Below are 17145 nucleotides of genomic sequence, written 5' to 3'. Positions count from 1 at the left end.
CTGTTTTGCAGGTTCCCTGAAGTACAACTTACTCTGCTGGACCTAACCTTCGTGGGAAACATTACCTGGCCCCCAGATTACCTATAATCTGCCCGGGGTTACTTAGTGTTTCTTCACTAAGGCTCCTCCAAAAGACTCCCCGAGCAAATAGATTGGCTTATTACCGGACAAAGCATGCTCATTCATCACAGTTTCTTCCACTATTTGAATCAAACCTTCATAAATAATAAGAATTTTATGAAATTACAGGTTGCTGAAGAGGCATATGAATAAAAACTTGTAATATATGTATGTGAAATTTAAACCAAGTACAAAAGTAAGTCTGGCAAAACAGGCAGGTCGGGTTGGGTGATGGGTCAAAACAGCGTCAGGTCTAGGAACTGAGCAAGGTAAAAATATTTTTTTTTTCCCAAATCAATATATTATATGATGAATGGATCATGATAATTACCCGCCAATGATGTTCGATCCCAAGCCGGGATATGCAAGCATTGCACATGAAAAACCCTGCCATTCAAGTTCATAAAATGCGCACGTTATAAAATCGTTCCATATAGAAACAAACAACAGTTAACTTCGACCTCTTTATTCTACTCTCTTGAGGAAGTTTATTCTTGTTTTCAAAATGTGATAATTTAAACTCTATATAGAAATAACAATACTTCAACAGAAAACAATCAAAACTGGATTGTTATGACACTGATGCAAACTATTATGTTGCATAAATTCAATGAATATGTAATATTACAGAAGTATTATATAGTTTTTATGCGTTAACGAATAACTTTTTATACTCTTATACACACTCGTGCGCACACATGATACATGATCAAGTGAAACTCACTTTCCTAAAGCTTTCTCATGTACAACAAGACCGGCTCCGGTTCCATCCAGTCCTACACAAATAATCACATTGTATCATGATATATAGCCGGAAAAAAAAACATGTTTACAAACGCTAAACAAATATGTTACAACTGAACACCGGTTACCAGGTATATACAAAAGAACAGGAGAATCTTTTAACGGTCTGCCACACGCAACAGGGCAAAACCACCTAGGCGGGCCTCCATCGTCACTTTTAATCATACCCATGGCCAGATCAATGTAATCCCTTAAGCCTTGAGTCCCATAACCATCAGCCCACAAAGGTTCCAACTCTTTAGGACCATTTTGCCCTTTATCTTTTCCACCATTATCATAACAAGCTACACCAATATCCTTCCTATTAACAATACACACATCGTTAATTCTAACTGACTCCATAGGATGCACGGTTACCGGATCCCCACCACCTAAACTCCTAACAAGAGCATGTGAACGCGCCCTCGGGTGCTCGTTTAGAGTCAAAAGTGGTGATGATGGGATAGTTGAAAAGCTCATAGTTAAGGCCATTATGATTCAAGGAGTTTTAGGGAGATTAAAAACTGGCTGTTTCGAACTCGGTAACAAGAATTGCGAAGAAATGGATGCGGGTTACGTGTTCTAGTGAGGTTGGAAACATAGTGAAATGTGGTTTCCATGTATCATGAAATATGAATGACATAGATATGATATTGTTACAGATTTTGATTTATTTATAGTGGAATATAAATATAAGGTTGGTGGTATTTAGAAGTTTAATGAGTTGATAACCAATAACTATATCCCACATCGGTAGAGGGTATGAAAATAAATGGAGACTGGGGTGTATAAAAGGAGAGGTTGGGGCAAGTTGAAGGTATCTTTGCGCTTGGGGCAATGACGTAGCTAATGAGGTAATAACTGAGGCGCGTCAATTGCTGGTTGAAAACTATTTCCAAACCCCCTCCTTGGTTTTGGGTCTCCCTTAGCCATCGAGAATTTCTGGAAGGACTCACTCTTGAGGGTAAAGTCCTACAATAACAAGTTTAATTTTTTAATGAAGTTTTTCTGTAAGACATACTCATTAGACAAATTGAATTGCTACAAAAAGAGATTTGAGGACTGAGGCAAGATAAATACATGTAAACTATTAACCCATTCCTATTTTCTTCATGTTCCCAGCCGGGAATACAACGGACGACACAACCATTGAGAACACTTCGGGTGGAAGAGAAAGAGTCTTGTATAAACATTTGGATTTAGAAGCGTGCAATTTTGTACACGACAATAGAAAGGGAAAATCTAATTGCACACAACAATAGAAAGGGAAAATCGCTTGGTCCCCGAAAATCTAATTGCACACAACAATAGAAAAGGAAAATCGCTTGGTTGACCAGTTGAATGTAAAATAGGGAGAGCAATTTTGTACTGATTGACCCACATTTGGTACTAATATTGTTTTTTCATGTTTTATGTATGTTCAGTTGTAGCAGTACCAAACTATACAATCGGTTCGGTGTGGTTTATACTTTATTCTTTTTGATATTTTCGATATTGATATGGTACTGATCTCATCCCTACTAACAAAAATTACAAAATTAGCCACCGACTTTGTCTTTTATAAATACAAAATAGCTCTTAACCCAATGAGCTTTCGCCAATTTGGCAACCTATTTCTTGTGCCTACGTGGTAAATATTTTTACCTAACTTTTATAAAATAGTTTTAGGGTTTTAAAATATAAGTTTATAAATATTTTTAAAAACTTAATTTTAAATTTCTAAATATTTCTAAGACACTTAAATTTTGTTTATTTTGTTTCTTTTTAAATATGTTAAAAACACTTAAATTTTGATAATTGGGGATGAATTTAATAATTGGGGATGCTTGCATAGTTGCATTAGGCTAACAACTGCTTAAAGTTCGCTGTAGGTCTACGAAAAATGTTAAGGCGGCGTATTCATCTTATGTACACATGTTTATGCTTGTAACGAGAGACAAATGAGCTATGCTGCTGGGGAATTCTGATTCATGATGGTCGTCTTTTGATCATATGTTTTGAGTGTTCTAATCTACAAAAAATACAAAATTGCAAAACATGTCTAAATATATAACAAGACTTACAAATTGAAAAGGTTTAAGTTTGATCATACATACATGGCAGGACCTATAAAAAGATATCGTCATTGAATGGCAGCAAGTTTTATGATGTTTTCTACTCATGATAGAAGAGAATGTTTAGAAGTTTGGATAGAAACACGAAGACTGAGAAGTTAAACTTTATGGCCTTCAACTATATCCCACATAAGGGTAGGGAAGAAAGAAAGCAGAGATTGTGGCGTATAAAAGGAGGGGTCGGGGAAGAGCTAAAGTATCTTTGCGCTTGGGGCAATGACGCAGCTAATGAGGTAATAACCGACGCGCGTCAATTGCTGGTTGAAAACTATTTCCAAACCCCCTCTTTGGCTTTGGGTCTCCTTAGCCATCGAGAATTTCTGGAAGGACTCCCTTTTCAAGGGTACTAAAGTGGGACTTGCTTTAACGGACAAGAATAATAAAACTAATGAATCAAATTTTCAAAGAGTAACCGACCCTAAATAGTATAATAAAATATAATTATTCGGCCCAAAGTGTGAGAATGAGATGGGGAGCCCTTTTTGCAGCTTTGTTGACTTGATCCTCCATTACATTACAGCAAATATTATTATTATTGATTCAGTTACACTATCATTTCATTTCAGTTCAGTTCAACAAACAAACCCTAGCTCAATTTTGTCCATTTTCAGATACATACATATATGCATTGAATCCCATCAATCAATAGCCCATAACTAATTAGGTAATGATTATTTGCTTTCATTTTTCTGTGATCGGGGGTTTGGTGAGATTAGATTAATCGCTGTCATGTTTTGACTCTCTTTAAATTTATTTATTTAATCCACCGATGTTGATTTCATCTTTCTATTTCAGATCATCGATTATTAGTTTTAGTTGCTCCTCCGTCTTTGTTGGATTCATCTACTATTCTAGTCTGCAAAGGTATGGTGGATTCAGTTACTATTTTAAATCTGTTTGATTAATGCTTTCAAATGAAATTATTATGGAATTACAAGTAATTGGGAGTGTCTTTGCTCACCAAAATCCAAATTAAGGGTGTTCGCGCTTCGGTTTGGATTCATCGTTTTGTTAACTGCTAACTAATTGATTATTGTATTATTATTTAAATTGTTTTAAATAACTAGAAATAAAGATTGAAAATTAGTAAATTTGGTTTGGTCATTACGATTTTTATTACATGCAAAACCAAAACCCAACCGTAAGTTCGATTTTTGTTTTGGTTCGTTTTTTTCAGTTTTGGATTGGTTTCTTCGGTTTTATCCATCTCCTAATCAAAATATTGTGTTGCCTCTGTTTCAAAGAAAACTGCATTTTTGGTTGTAATGATTAAACTTGTCAGCTTCATATACATTCCAAATTAATAAATGATTATTTTGTTTCTCAACTTTTAAATGTCGGTAGTGGAACAAAGTTCTGATCTTTTAATGTATCTATCATTTTTCTTGCGTAAAATGGAACAGTTTTTTTATCGGTTTTAACATTTACAAGTGGTCTGTTTGACCGTTAGAAGTCGAATGTGAAGTCTTATGGTTTTGTAATGAACTTGCAGATGGGAGAAGTAGCAAAGGACCTAACCGCCGGAACAATAGGAGGGGCTGCACAGTTGATAGTTGGGCACCCTTTTGATACAATAAAGGTCAAACTCCAAAGTCAACCGGTCCCTCCACCGGGCCAACTCCCTAGATATGCCGGTGCAATAGATGCTGTTAAACAAACCCTAGCAGCTGAAGGTCCACGGGGTCTATATAAAGGCATGGGGGCCCCTCTTGCTACTGTGGCAGCCCTAAATGCTGTTTTGTTTACAGTTAGGGGTCAAATGGAAGCACTTTTGAGGTCTGCACCTGGTGTGCCCTTAACTGTGAACCAGCAGGTGGTTGCTGGAGCCGGTGCTGGAGTCGCGGTTGCCCTTTTGGCCACCCCAACTGAGTTAATCAAGTGCAGGTTAGTACCTTTTTTTTCATAATTACTTTCTTTATGCCAAATATCGACTCTAAAGTCAAATTAGGGGTATGCGTGGGGCAATTTTGGGCTAAAGCTAGGGGGTAAACGAACCGCGCCAAGCCCTATCTCAGCTTGTTTCGAGCTCTTTTTTTAAAGCTCAGGCTCGACTCATTTATTTATCACTTAATTCATATTTATCAGTTAATTTTTATACAAATTTGAGCTTGAAATTTTTGGGCCGAAAAAGAAAAGGCCCAGAATGATGAATTTAAGCCTGAAACTGTCTAATTTTTTTGCAACTTGATAATTAGTTGAATGGTAAACATTTCAGCCTGAAATCTTTGGGTTACACCATTTATTAATCTTTATAAATTACTTAACATTCAAAAATAAAAATTACAAAATTCAATTAACGAAAGTCAGTTTTTTTGGTTTTTGGTACATGTAAAACCGATACCAAATGAGTTCGGTTTTGAAAAAAGAAACATAAAATCAAACCAAGGGTTTTGGGTTCGTTCGGTTTTTTTAGTCTCCGATACATGCAAAACCAAAAACGAAACCATAAATTTGGTTTTTTGAAATGAAAAAAAAAATCATAAAACCAAACCGTTGGTTTTGGGCTGGGTTCAGTTATTTTGGTTTGGTTATGTATCAGTTTTTCGGTTTCTGGTAAATGCAAAACCGAAACAGAATGGTAAATTCGGTTTTAGAAAAGAAATATATAAATAAATAAGGAAAAAAATATAAAGCAAAACTGTCCATTTTGTGTCGGGTTCGGTTATTTCAGTTACAGATCGGTTATTTTGGTGTCATACACACCCTAAGTCATATTGACTCATGAATTTGAAATACATGATTACAAATTTTGAGTATTCAAAATCACACAATCATTTCCAAAACGCAGATTGCAGGCGCAAAGTGCACTAGCTGGTGTAGTAGCCGGCGGTCCAGAGGCAACAATAACTGCTGCAGTGAAGTATGGTGGTCCAATGGATGTGGCTAAGCAAGTGTTGAGGTCAGAAGGAGGTGTTAGAGGTCTGTTTAAAGGACTAGTTCCCACAATGGCCCGTGAAGTGCCAGGGAATGCAGCCATGTTTGGTGTTTATGAGACCCTGAAGCAGTATTTTGCTGGTGGGACCGATACTTCTGGTCTGGACCGTGGTTCATTGATGATAGCCGGGGGTTTGGCTGGTGGTGCATTCTGGGCTTCCGTTTATCCTACTGATGTTATCAAGAGCGCGATCCAGGTTGATGATTATACAAACCCTAAGTATTCGGGTTCAGTTGATGCGTTTAAAAAGATTCTTAAAATTGAGGGGGTTGGAGGGTTATATAAAGGTTTTGGGCCCGCGATGGGGAGAAGCGTCCCGGCTAATGCGGCTTGCTTTTTAGCTTATGAACTTGTGCGGTCGAGCTTGGGTTGATCTTCAAGGGGGATTCTTATATTTACTCAAAAGAGTAGTTTCATTTGTTGCTTCAGGGGCCCTTTAATCTTCTTTTAACAAATAGAATTTTGAAATGATTTGTGACTTATGTGTTACATGGATTTTGCTTTGTTTTTCTTCAATTTGAAATTGGTGATTTTTATTAATTTGCATGTCTTGAACATGCTATCTTCCTCAACTATGTGGTTGTAGTTAAGTAGTTAACAAACATTTTGATAAATTTTAATTTCAAATCAATAAATTATGTAGTGGTTGATGTTCATAATCATTGGATGGCTATGACATCCTCTTCTTAGCCAATAGCATCCCATCACAAGCATTTCTTAGTTGGAAGTTTTACTCATCAAACCTGCTCTAAGCATTACGATTAGCGCAATGCGAAACGCCGTAAAAGGGGACATGTATCCTCTTTACATGTTTACAAATGCGCATTGGATTCAAAATTTTATCAGATGGTTAATGGAAAGACTTATATAGAAAATATATATTCTTTTACTTCATAATAGAAGACAAACGGGCAACAAGCGGCAACGCTAACCCCTTTTGATTGCAAAACCAAGCCTTGTATAAACTACATTGATTGATCCTAAAATCATAACATGACTATGCATAATCCGTTGGACTCCTCAAATGCATATGCAATTAGGTTAAGAGTTTCAGGTTTTAACATTTCCTTCAATCTCTTTTTCATAACAAGAGACCATTTCAACCCATTCAGATTATATCAAGTTATTAACAAAATGCCATGCCTAGATTGACCAGTTCCATAACCTTTGGTAGAAAGAGCCACCTATTTCCTTATTTCAACCAAAAAGAAAATATAATCCAAATCGCCTCATACAGTCGAGTTGAATGTGATCACTAAAACGTATGAATCACTAGGATTCGCATAAAGAAACAGTCTCAATAACCATAAACAATTAAGCATGCCTTGCAACACATCAACATACCGAAAAGAAAATCTATGCGCGACAATTTGACTAATACAAAACCAGACCGACCTAAACAACAAGTCAATGCTGATTCTGGTGAACCACCACCTAATATAAATGTTGTTCAAGAAATAAACAGATGATTACTGTTACCAACTATATAATATATATTAAACAGAAGTAAACATAAAAACAAAAATAAATACAAGAGACTGTCTTACAGCCAAATTACCCTGCTGCAAACATGAATTCATACAAAGTTAGCATATTTGCCATTTCTTCTATTATCCATCTAATCCCTCCATCTTGGGCTTAAAATCGAGAAAAACCCTGGAGACGGAAAGCCCATACCAGGAGAAGGTGGAGGTTGAGGTCCAGGCCCAGGCCCAGGCCCAGGCCCAAACGCTCCGTGTTGAGTCATGGGCGAAAATGAAAAATTTGGTGTTGATGGTGGTGGATTCTGATATCCAGGAGAAAGTAACGGGTATGGTGATCGAGGCGATAATAAGTTTAAGTAACCGGACGGTGATGGCAGAAGAAACTGTGAAGTCGGTGACGGTAAAGGCGGCGGCAGTGGCGGCCCGTTCATTCTCTGTGATGGAAGTGGCGGCTGAGGCGGACCACTACCATTCTTCCGAGGTGATGGAAGTGGCGGCACAAGTGGGTAAGGAAGCAATCCGGACGATTGCTGCTGATGTTGTCCTTGCATTTGACTTTGACCTTGAGCGGGATCAACTATCGAATGTTGAAGGTACCGCATATAAGCCGAGATAGGCGACTCAGCCGTGTTTGACCACCCGGTATGATCACCACCACCCGGTGGAGCCCGTGGTTGACCATGATAGGGAGGCGGAGGCCTAGCAAGAATACTATTATTATTATTTACCGGGCGGGCAACGGGCATATGCTGTTGCGGTGGGGCATGGTGAACAGCGGGCATTCGGGGTCGGGCGACATTTAACGGGGTCAACGGCGACGGCCGACTCCGCTGCATCCGCATACTCGGCGGTCTAGCCGCGTTCAGAGGCGGTCTAGTAACCGGTTCTTGCGAATGGCGCGAAGGCGAACCGGTAAGCTGTTGAACAATGCTTTGAAAATCATTCTTGTTAATATTATACACTTGAGGCTGAGGAGGTTGTCTAGCTGGATTTGCAAAACTGGGCTGATGCACAGGACTCTTTCTTATATTTTTCCCAATTTTATTCACACCCAAATAATCATTACCCCTGTTTCTTGAATAATCAGAATTATCCATTTCTTGATATAAAGATCCAACCTTTATTCAAATCCCCAAATCAAGAACCCTAACCCTAACCATAATTCTAACAATCTCAATTCAATTAAACCAAATTCAATACAGAAACAATTAAATCAAACCCAAGAAGCAATACCAAGCTAATAACGAACACACCTGCGAGTCGAATTGAACCAAGCAAAACCCTTTGTATCTGAGGTAAATTAGGGTTTTGTGAGCAGTTTTACAGTGGGAAACTGGGGGTAATAATGAATTGAGGTTGAAAAATTGGGTGAAGTTTGAATCTTTCTTCTGTGAAAGCAATTATACGGTTGGAATTGGGGGTCAACGGATGGATGAATTAGACTAGACAAAAAGGTAGAAGAATTTTATGTAAATTAAGAGAGTTGGATTAGGTTATTGGGGTGATGATGGCTATTGCCAACTTGGCTGATTGTGTGACAGCACATATGGTTCTAGATGCTTAGACAAAATTTTCCACAATTTTTTTTATTTTTCTAAACTTTAGAGCTACTAGTTTTGTAGCATGTTTGTGTTTGATTTTGAAACATATTTATTGGTTTATTGTTTTTTTTAAAAAGTCATATTAAAAATTAGGGTAGCGTTTGGTATGCAGGAATGACGGTAAGAATTGAATGATTCATTACGTGGGAATGAAAAAGTGGTGTTTGGTTGCTCAATGGAATGGAATCATCCATTACATGGAAAACTGCTTTTTAACCATTTCAAATAGCTAAAATAGAAAAGATTTTTGTGATTGTCAAACATATTTTAACTTATTGGCTTTTTGAAAACACCAATAAGTATTTTTCAAACTCAATCCCAAACATGCTCTTGATACTATGTATATGCTAAATTGCTAATGACATAACGACACATGAACACTCCCCTCATGAACACATAGATTAAAGATCAAGCTTTTTAAGATCCACTCTAGGCCTCCATCCTAAGTTCTGATCTATTGTGAACTTTGGAACCATGTGTTCGTGAAGCACAATCAATACACTGTGAACAAATGAGGCACGTCGCTCGTCATTTTCATTTCATGGGAGTTTTCGATCCTACCAGCCTCCTGAAGTTTTGATCTGCTATTATCAAAAGAGGAAGAGATTGTGTGAACCAACAACGTATGTGTTCAAGTCATCCAATTAATGGTGTGAACTCGTCCATGCTAGCTTTCTGTTTCTTTCTAGACAATTGTTAAAATGTGTGTGGGGGGGGGGGGGGGGGAATAAAGGAGAGAGAGTTAAGGTTGTTGAAGATATTTTTTAAACTGTATAAACGTGTATCAGGTCTAAGGGCAATCTTTGTTTTTCTATGAGTTAACAATGAGTAGCATATGTTCTCATACTTCAATGATCAAATCATAAAACATGTATGTCACATAGCCGAGCATCTAATTCTTTATAACAAACAATAAATGTTGATTATTACAATACATTCATATACATTATATACATATAAATGATATGCAAACATGTGTTGTTGTGATTGTCATGTTTATCTTTTATCTTAACATGAGCATCATCTTATAATTATTAACACCTCAAAATACGAGTTATAATCTTACATTATGAAAAAAAATTCATTAACGAAAATACTTTTACTACGTCTTTTCGCCATATGTTGTTCAATCTCAAGGATAAACATGTTAGTTATTTAAACACTTCCACAACAAGTACCTAAATTTTATTAAGTTCGGTAACTTTTAACTATGCATGTGCAAAGCGACAAACTTCGTACAATATGTCAATATATCTTTGTTTTGGTTTCACATACGAAAAGCGAGATTGTGCAATTCCATGATAAATCAGCGCGTAAACGAATTCAGTTGATTCAAATATAAGTCTAAGGTCAATTAACTTAAAAGAGCTTGAACTCAACCTCCATTAGCATTTAAACTCTTTCGCAATCTTAAACATAAAGCTCGAACCCCATCAACTCTATCGGCTCGCAGTGGCGCAATTTGGGCAAGAACGCCGGGTGGACCAGACTCAAAATGTATTTAAAAAATTCATAAACAACAGAAAGGGGATTAAAATTTTTGATCGAAAATAGGTAAATTTGAAATACCTATAAAAAATTTCAAACGAAAAACAACAAAATTTATAGTACTGCATAAAAAAAAGCAAGGTTCATCCCTTAAAATGAAAAAAAGCTTCGTGCAAATAAAAAAACACTAACACAAACTTGAGGGTATATAATCCCATCAAATCATCATTCATCAACAACACCTCTCTCACTCGAACCACAAATCAAACCAGCCGCCACCACCACACATTCAATACAATGGTTCGACCGTACGCAGTCAAGGGTCGAAAGAGGAAGAAGAACAAAACCGAACGATACGACAAAGAAGAAGAGAATCAAGGGTTTGTTGAAGAATCAAAAGAAGATAATGGTGGTACCCAGAAGAAGAAACTGAAGAGTGTGGTTACAGAATCAGATGAAGACATAGCAGAAGCTGCTGCTGAAGAACTTGCCGGAATACCAGTTAATTTGAATCAAGGGGATGGTAATGGCAATGATAAGAATAGTCAAGGTGTTATTTTTATTCTTGAGAAAGCTTCTTTGGAGGTTGCTAAAGTTGGCAAGGTTAGTTTTCTCATTTTGGTTAAAGAAACTGATTAGTGTAATTGTGCTAATATTAGAGTAATTATTAATTTATCATTACCCTATAGTTTAAAATAAGGATGCAATGTGCAAAGCAGCTTGTGAGCTACTCAAGATCATATGAGCTCGAGCTCGGGCTCGAATAAAGATCATTTAGTTATGGAGTATGCGCTCGAGCCTAGTATAGAAAGCTCATTTTTAAGTTTGACCTCTTTTGGCTTCTATGTATGAATTTCACATTGCAAAACCGAGCTCGAGCCAGGTTTTAAATAAGTATGCAAAGTGCAAACGGGTCGAGCAGCTCATGAGCTACTCGAGTTTGTATAAATAAAGAGCTCGGAGCGAGCCGAGCTTTTTCAAGCTTGAGCCAAGCCCGAGCTTCAAATGAAGCTTGTTTAGGTATCAAGCCAGCCCTTGACCCTGTATGGGAAGCTTGTTTAGGCTCATCGAGCCTTAACAAGTCTTGTGTGTTTTTAAGTTTTACCTTTTTTAAATTCTGTGTATTAATTTCACATTGCACAACTGAGCTCGAATCGAGTTTTGGGTCGTTTAAGGTGCTACATGAGCTCAAGCCAAGCTTAGGCTCGATTAAGGTTTTTCTCAAAATATATAAAAGTAATTAAAAACATATGTAAACTAGTTTTATACCCGTCCGGTGGACGGGTAGTTTAATGTCATAATAACAAAGTAACTTTCTACAAACTTTAAATGAAAACATTGTTTGTTTAAAATAAAAGTACAACTCATTATCTTATGAGTGAAAGGATAACCAACTTTATTAAAAGAAATACAACGCAGTTAAAATCAGAACAACAATTGTGCAGACCTACATACATTCATGCATACTAAGGGTGGGAATCATAACTCATTCTTTCAAGAATGGGTTGATTGGGGTAAAATACACTTACATAAAACTTTCCAACTTAATTCGAGTCCAATTGGACCAACACCTCCCACACCATCAAATGTAGCCATCACCTACCCGTCACTGCCAATACTAGTGCGAGCACCACCTACCTCTGCCCCCATCACCGCCAACGCCACCACCAGCTCCAGCAACACCCCTGTCGCTACCGCCGGTAGCACCACCACTTTTGCCACTTGCACAACTTCCTCGCCACCACAACCAACACCACCAGTTTGTAGAAGTTGCAGTGCACATATACTCACTCCTAACGTGTATCAGTTTTCTACGATGCTTTACGTATATCAAGTTAGAGTTAGCAATTTAGCAATAGGTGCCAAAATAAAGAATTAATAACCTGGAGGCATTTTTCAGCAAAGTTCTAATGCAACCATGTATGCTTCCTGTTTTAAGTTTTGCCACAGCTGGTAACGTTACCGGGCAATGTGACCCAACAATAGAAACATTTTTTAAACCGTTAATGAAACAAAAATTTGACCCATGACAGGGTTAAATTTGACATGTTAATTAAAACCGTTTCTTTACCCGTTAATGAAACAACAAAAAGTTGACCCGTTACCAGGTTACATGTGACCCAACAATAAAAACCTTTTTCAATCCATTAACAAAACTAAAACTTGACTCTTGACCGGGTTAAAATTGAACAGATAATAAAAACCCTTTTTTACCTGTTAATGAAACAAAATTTGACCCGCTACCAAATCAATTTGGACCGATAATGAAAACTTGTAATTACCCGTTAATGAACAAAAAGTTGACCCGTTACCGGGTTGAATGTGACCGACAAAAAGAGTTTTTCTTTTAATCCGTTGAAGAAGCAAAAATTTACCCGTGATCGGGTTAAATTTGACACAATAACAAAAAAAAACTTTCTTTTACCTGTTAATGAAACAAAAAGTTTACCTGTTACTGGGCTGTTACCACTAAGTGTGCCTTGATGAATTTTAGCCACTCCACCAGTTGCCAAGAAAGAAGCACAGCGCCACAGCTGTGTCAGAATACTAAATCAACCAAGCAGGTGAAGGAAACAACATTAACGTAGGGGGGAAATAATACTAAGAATATTTTGACTCAAGTCTGTCCTAATGATGCCTTCTCCAAGGAGGCAAGCAAAGCCGAGTCAACCATTTTGGAGGCTCAATGCGACTTTTTCGAATATCATTCAAACGTGAAGTGGCATTTTCTTATTTCCAGTGGTACCTTCGTTATCAAATTAACATGAAAAAAAGAGAAGCAAAAAAATAAATAAATGACTAATCAACAAATTAAGTCTCAAATAAATTATTCTGGTGGTACCTTTGTTGATAACTCAAGTATTGGGTAGGTTTTCTTTTCATACGGTAGTCCTGCAAATATGTTTAACGCGTTTAAATATGTGAAGTGCAAAGTTCTATTCATATATATGTTAAATGCACTAATAATCAAATAATTGCTAGTGATAAGCCTGAAATAGAAACATATGTGAATCATTAATGTTGGAAATTGAATAAATAGTTATATCCTTGATGGGCATAAATTATTTACCATGTGATGGGGAAAGTGAGAGTAAACTTCAAAACATCTCTAATGCCTAAAATCAATTACAAAATTAAAATCAGTCGGTTGAAATTTTGCAGATTTGAAACAATACCATAGATTCGTTGAAGTAAGTTTCGGTTCAAGCATTTCATCAAACAGTTGTTTGTTGTGGCTGAAGCTTAAAAGGGTGAAACTAAATTCCTGCAACAACAGATACATATAAGAAATCATTATTAGTTTTACCAAATTCTTCAAAGCTGGTTGATGATTATTCCCACTTGAAGCATACCAAACCACCCCCGAAGCAAATAACACATGCATCTGAACTTTGGGGAATGTTTGGAGGTGATTTTCGGAAGACATGAAATAATCAGTTTCATATGATCATGCAGCATGTGTAGTAGAAAAGCTAATGACAGTGCCCGATTTACCATTAATGTGACAGTACGCAGTTCATTGTGACATCAACTGAATAACTTGTGGCAGCACAACAGGAATCACTAAATTTCAAAAAATCAGGACTATTGATCTTAATAAAAGTAATTAATATAGATTGACTAAATTAATAATACCAGTTCGAGAAGGCCAACCACGAATGTGTTCGTTCTCTTCATTAGGAACGCTGCAAACTCAACTGATGGAAGCGATCGGCAGATTACCGGAGAATCGCGTTTGAATTAGAATTTTCAAGTCAGATTTTTGATTGGAAATAAAAGGGGTGTTTGATAAGTGAGATTTATTATAGGGGGAGTTAGAGAAAGAGGGAATCGGTGGAGTGGGTGAGGAGGAGAGAGACACTAAAACCTCCCCTTCTAGAAGGTTTTTTCCGGTGGAGATTGAAAGTTAGGGACTTTATACGGTCATGATCATTCAAAAAGACAGTTTTGTTTAGGGGGAACAATATATTATATAATTAGTTAATGAATAATAAGTGAGCTGAGTATGAGCTTGAAAAAACGACTCATGAGCCGAGTTTGAGCTATTGCAAGTCAAAACGAGCCGAGGTTGAGTTCAGGCTCCGCTAGTTTATGCCTATAGTTTAAACTACGTAATAATGAACTAGGGTAATTGTTAAAACTCTAATTCAACACTGTAACGTTATAATAAGTACTTTATTATTGACATAATTACTCTAATGCTTCTTACACTTCTCATGTTAAAAGCTGTTTGTATTTGATCATAACAATTCAAATATTTTCATGGTTAATTAATAATGTGTTTTTTTGTATGTATGCTTGTTCAGAGTTATCAATTGCTGAATTCTGAGGATCATGCCAATTTTTTGAAGAAAAATAACAGGAACCCTGCTGAATACAGGCCTGATATTTCTCATCAGGTAATAGTAATTAAAAACATTAAAAGTATTATTTTTTTGATTTATTTGTCATATTAAGTAGAATTCCTTTGGGCATGTTATTTGGTTGGTGCAGGCAATATTAAACATCTTGGATAGCCCGTTGAATAAAGCGGGTAAATTAAAAGCTTTGTATGTAAGAACCGAGAAAGGTGTGCTTATTGAAATCAAGCCTCACGTTCGTATTCCAAGGACGTTTAAACGTTTTGCTGGAATCATGCGTAAGTTTAATTTCATTGGTTGAAACCTAACTAAATTTTTGTTACATCCTTGACTGTCTTTACATTTTGATTATTTCCAGTGCAATTACTTCAAAAACTAAGTATTTCTGCGGTTGGGAAACGGGAAAAGCTTTTGCGTGTGATAAAGAATCCTGTAACTCAGTATCTCCCGGTCAACTCTCGCAAGATAGGTTTGTAATCATGCCTTAAACTTAGCCAACTCAGCTCGGACCGGATTTTTAGCCGAGCTGTAAACATGACTTAAATGAAAGGCTCAAAGAGTTAAAGACTTACAAATATATTATTATTTTGTGGAACAGGGTTTTCGCATAGCTCAGAAAAGTTGGTTGATATGCATGACTATGTGGTTACATTGGACAATGATGCAACTCTTGTTTTTGTGGTAAGTATTAAAGTTAGTAGTGCTGTATTTATTTTATTTTAACTTATGTTTTGAGCTCAAAAAGTCAATTGCTAGTTTAGTAAACATTATTTTAACTTATATGTGGATCAGGTTGGTGCAATGGCTCATGGGAAAATCGAAAGCGACTACATAGAGGATTTTATTTCAAGTGAGTTTATTCTACACGAGTATTTAATGCATAGTGTACGCATATTTAATTCTTTGATACGTGACTTATTTTGGTAGTTGTATTCTTATTACAAACCGTGTACTTTTTGCAGTTTCTGGGTATCCGTTGAGTGCAGCATACTGCATTACAAGGATCACTAATGCATTGGAGCGTAAACACAAGATCATATGAACATGTTTCTACATAGTGTAAGTGTAATGGTAATGCTAGATTAATAGATGGCATTTCATGATTATATCACCTATAATTTGTCGAGATTATTAGGGCTATTATGTGGTTATTGAGAGTATTGTGTGTTTATATGCCATTTGGAAGGAAGCCTACAACTATTTAAAGTTATTCTTTTGAGTAGATTATGAAAGATGCCGGTTTTGTTCTTTTTTTAATGGGTAAGTCCTAACTACTAACTTATAGAAGCTATAAAGTAGTTATACATGATAATTCGTATAAGAATTAAAACAAGTTAATATAGGTTTATTTCTTTAAATGTGTCATTGGTGATAAGGGTTGCAACAAAGTTGACAAATGATCTTGGTGCAACTTGTATAGGGCTAGAAAACCGTTCATTCATTACCCGTCTTCCTCTTTCTTCGTCCACTTTGTTATCGAACACTTAAAATATAAATGCACCGTCCTTAGTGCACCTTCTCGTGAAATTCCAATTCTGCCCTCCCCATACACGACTTGTCCCATTTCGTCAATCGTGAGCCTAATTTGTTTGAAGTGACTAGATGTCCCTTACACGTTCTTAGAAGTTGAACTTGCAAATATACACGTGAGCCCATCCTTGTATGCAGATGAGGCACCCAAATACGTCCAAGGACGCCATATGAGCTCAAAATGCCCTCTAAACACACGTTTTGAAAGATCTAAACCTTACAATAATAATTAAGAAATAACCTAATTTATAGATTTTTAATTTATATACGATTATATATACATAAAAATATTACACATAAGGCTATATGTTTTATCTACGGTGAGGATTAGTGAAGAAACACTAAGTGACCCCGGCAGATTACGGATAATCTTAGGGTCAAGTAGATGTTTCCCACGAGGGTTAGGTCCGGCAAAGATGGTTATTCTTCTGATGACCTGCAAAACAGACACCGTGAGCTCGTCACTGAGAAGGGGGGGGGTACCTCCTTGTGACCACCCTCCGGCGTGAGAATCAGACTAGATTGCTCTGAATATAAGTGTATATTAAGAGAAATAGCTAGAGCAGATAAGATATGTGATAATGATGGTATAAGATAAGATGATGATACCGTTCCAAGGTGTTGGAGTATTTATAGCCGAAGGTAGGTTTCCAAGCAGGTACAGCCAGCTGTATAATATTCCTTTTCTACCAACTGTGGGCTACGCACGTGCCGTGCTGGTGGTTGGTG

The 17145-nt window shown here is 36.8% G+C and overlaps 4 protein-coding genes, 1 long non-coding RNA gene, 1 other non-coding gene and 1 pseudogene across 6 annotated transcripts; 4 read left to right on the top strand and 3 right to left on the bottom strand.

The window, feature by feature from the left end:
* Positions 1 to 840: 840 nt before the first annotated feature.
* LOC143595733 (phytyl ester synthase 1, chloroplastic-like) lies at positions 841 to 1412 on the bottom strand. The gene is made up of 2 exons (XM_077074683.1): positions 993 to 1412; positions 841 to 896 (listed from the first exon to the last, which is right to left on the bottom strand). The coding sequence occupies exons 1-2, from the start codon at positions 1393 to 1395 to the stop codon at positions 841 to 843; spliced, it is 459 nt and encodes a 152-aa protein (XP_076930798.1). The 5' UTR covers positions 1396 to 1412.
* Positions 1413 to 1722: 310 nt separating this feature from the next.
* LOC143595745 (U4 spliceosomal RNA) lies at positions 1723 to 1875 on the top strand. The gene has a single exon (XR_013146576.1). It is a non-coding gene; the product is annotated as a U4 spliceosomal RNA (small nuclear RNA).
* A 1340-nt stretch (positions 1876 to 3215) lies between these two features.
* On the top strand, positions 3216 to 3356 carry LOC143595744 (U4 spliceosomal RNA; annotated as a pseudogene).
* Positions 3357 to 4509: 1153 nt separating this feature from the next.
* LOC143595742 (mitochondrial carnitine/acylcarnitine carrier-like protein) lies at positions 4510 to 6475 on the top strand. The gene is made up of 2 exons (XM_077074687.1): positions 4510 to 4901; positions 5806 to 6475. Exons 1-2 carry the CDS (start codon positions 4510 to 4512, stop codon positions 6323 to 6325), a joined length of 912 nt encoding a protein of 303 aa, XP_076930802.1. The 3' UTR covers positions 6326 to 6475.
* Positions 6476 to 7527: 1052 nt separating this feature from the next.
* Positions 7528 to 8590, bottom strand: LOC143595741 (protein HAIKU1-like). Its single transcript, XM_077074686.1, has one exon. The coding sequence runs from the start codon at positions 8531 to 8533 to the stop codon at positions 7571 to 7573; it is 963 nt and encodes a 320-aa protein (XP_076930801.1). The 5' UTR covers positions 8534 to 8590; the 3' UTR covers positions 7528 to 7570.
* A 2232-nt stretch (positions 8591 to 10822) lies between these two features.
* Positions 10823 to 16054, top strand: LOC143595740 (uncharacterized). The gene is made up of 7 exons (XM_077074685.1): positions 10823 to 11128; positions 14833 to 14925; positions 15020 to 15164; positions 15245 to 15355; positions 15485 to 15567; positions 15679 to 15736; positions 15849 to 16054. Exons 1-7 carry the CDS (start codon positions 10823 to 10825, stop codon positions 15926 to 15928), a joined length of 876 nt encoding a protein of 291 aa, XP_076930800.1. The 3' UTR covers positions 15929 to 16054.
* Positions 13208 to 13802, bottom strand: LOC143595739 (uncharacterized). The gene is made up of 3 exons (XR_013146575.1): positions 13702 to 13802; positions 13368 to 13417; positions 13208 to 13271 (listed from the first exon to the last, which is right to left on the bottom strand). It is a non-coding gene; the product is annotated as an uncharacterized LOC143595739 (long non-coding RNA).
* Positions 16055 to 17145: the final 1091 nt, after the last annotated feature.

The sequence above is a fragment of the Bidens hawaiensis genome, unplaced genomic scaffold (assembly GCF_021521415.1).
Source record: "Bidens hawaiensis isolate Kalapana, Puna unplaced genomic scaffold, B.hawaiensis_p1.1 tig00045498_1, whole genome shotgun sequence".
Lineage (NCBI taxonomy): Eukaryota > Viridiplantae > Streptophyta > Magnoliopsida > Asterales > Asteraceae > Bidens > Bidens hawaiensis.
The sequence above is the reverse complement of the archived record's forward strand: the minus strand, read 5'-3'. Positions and strand labels throughout refer to the sequence as shown.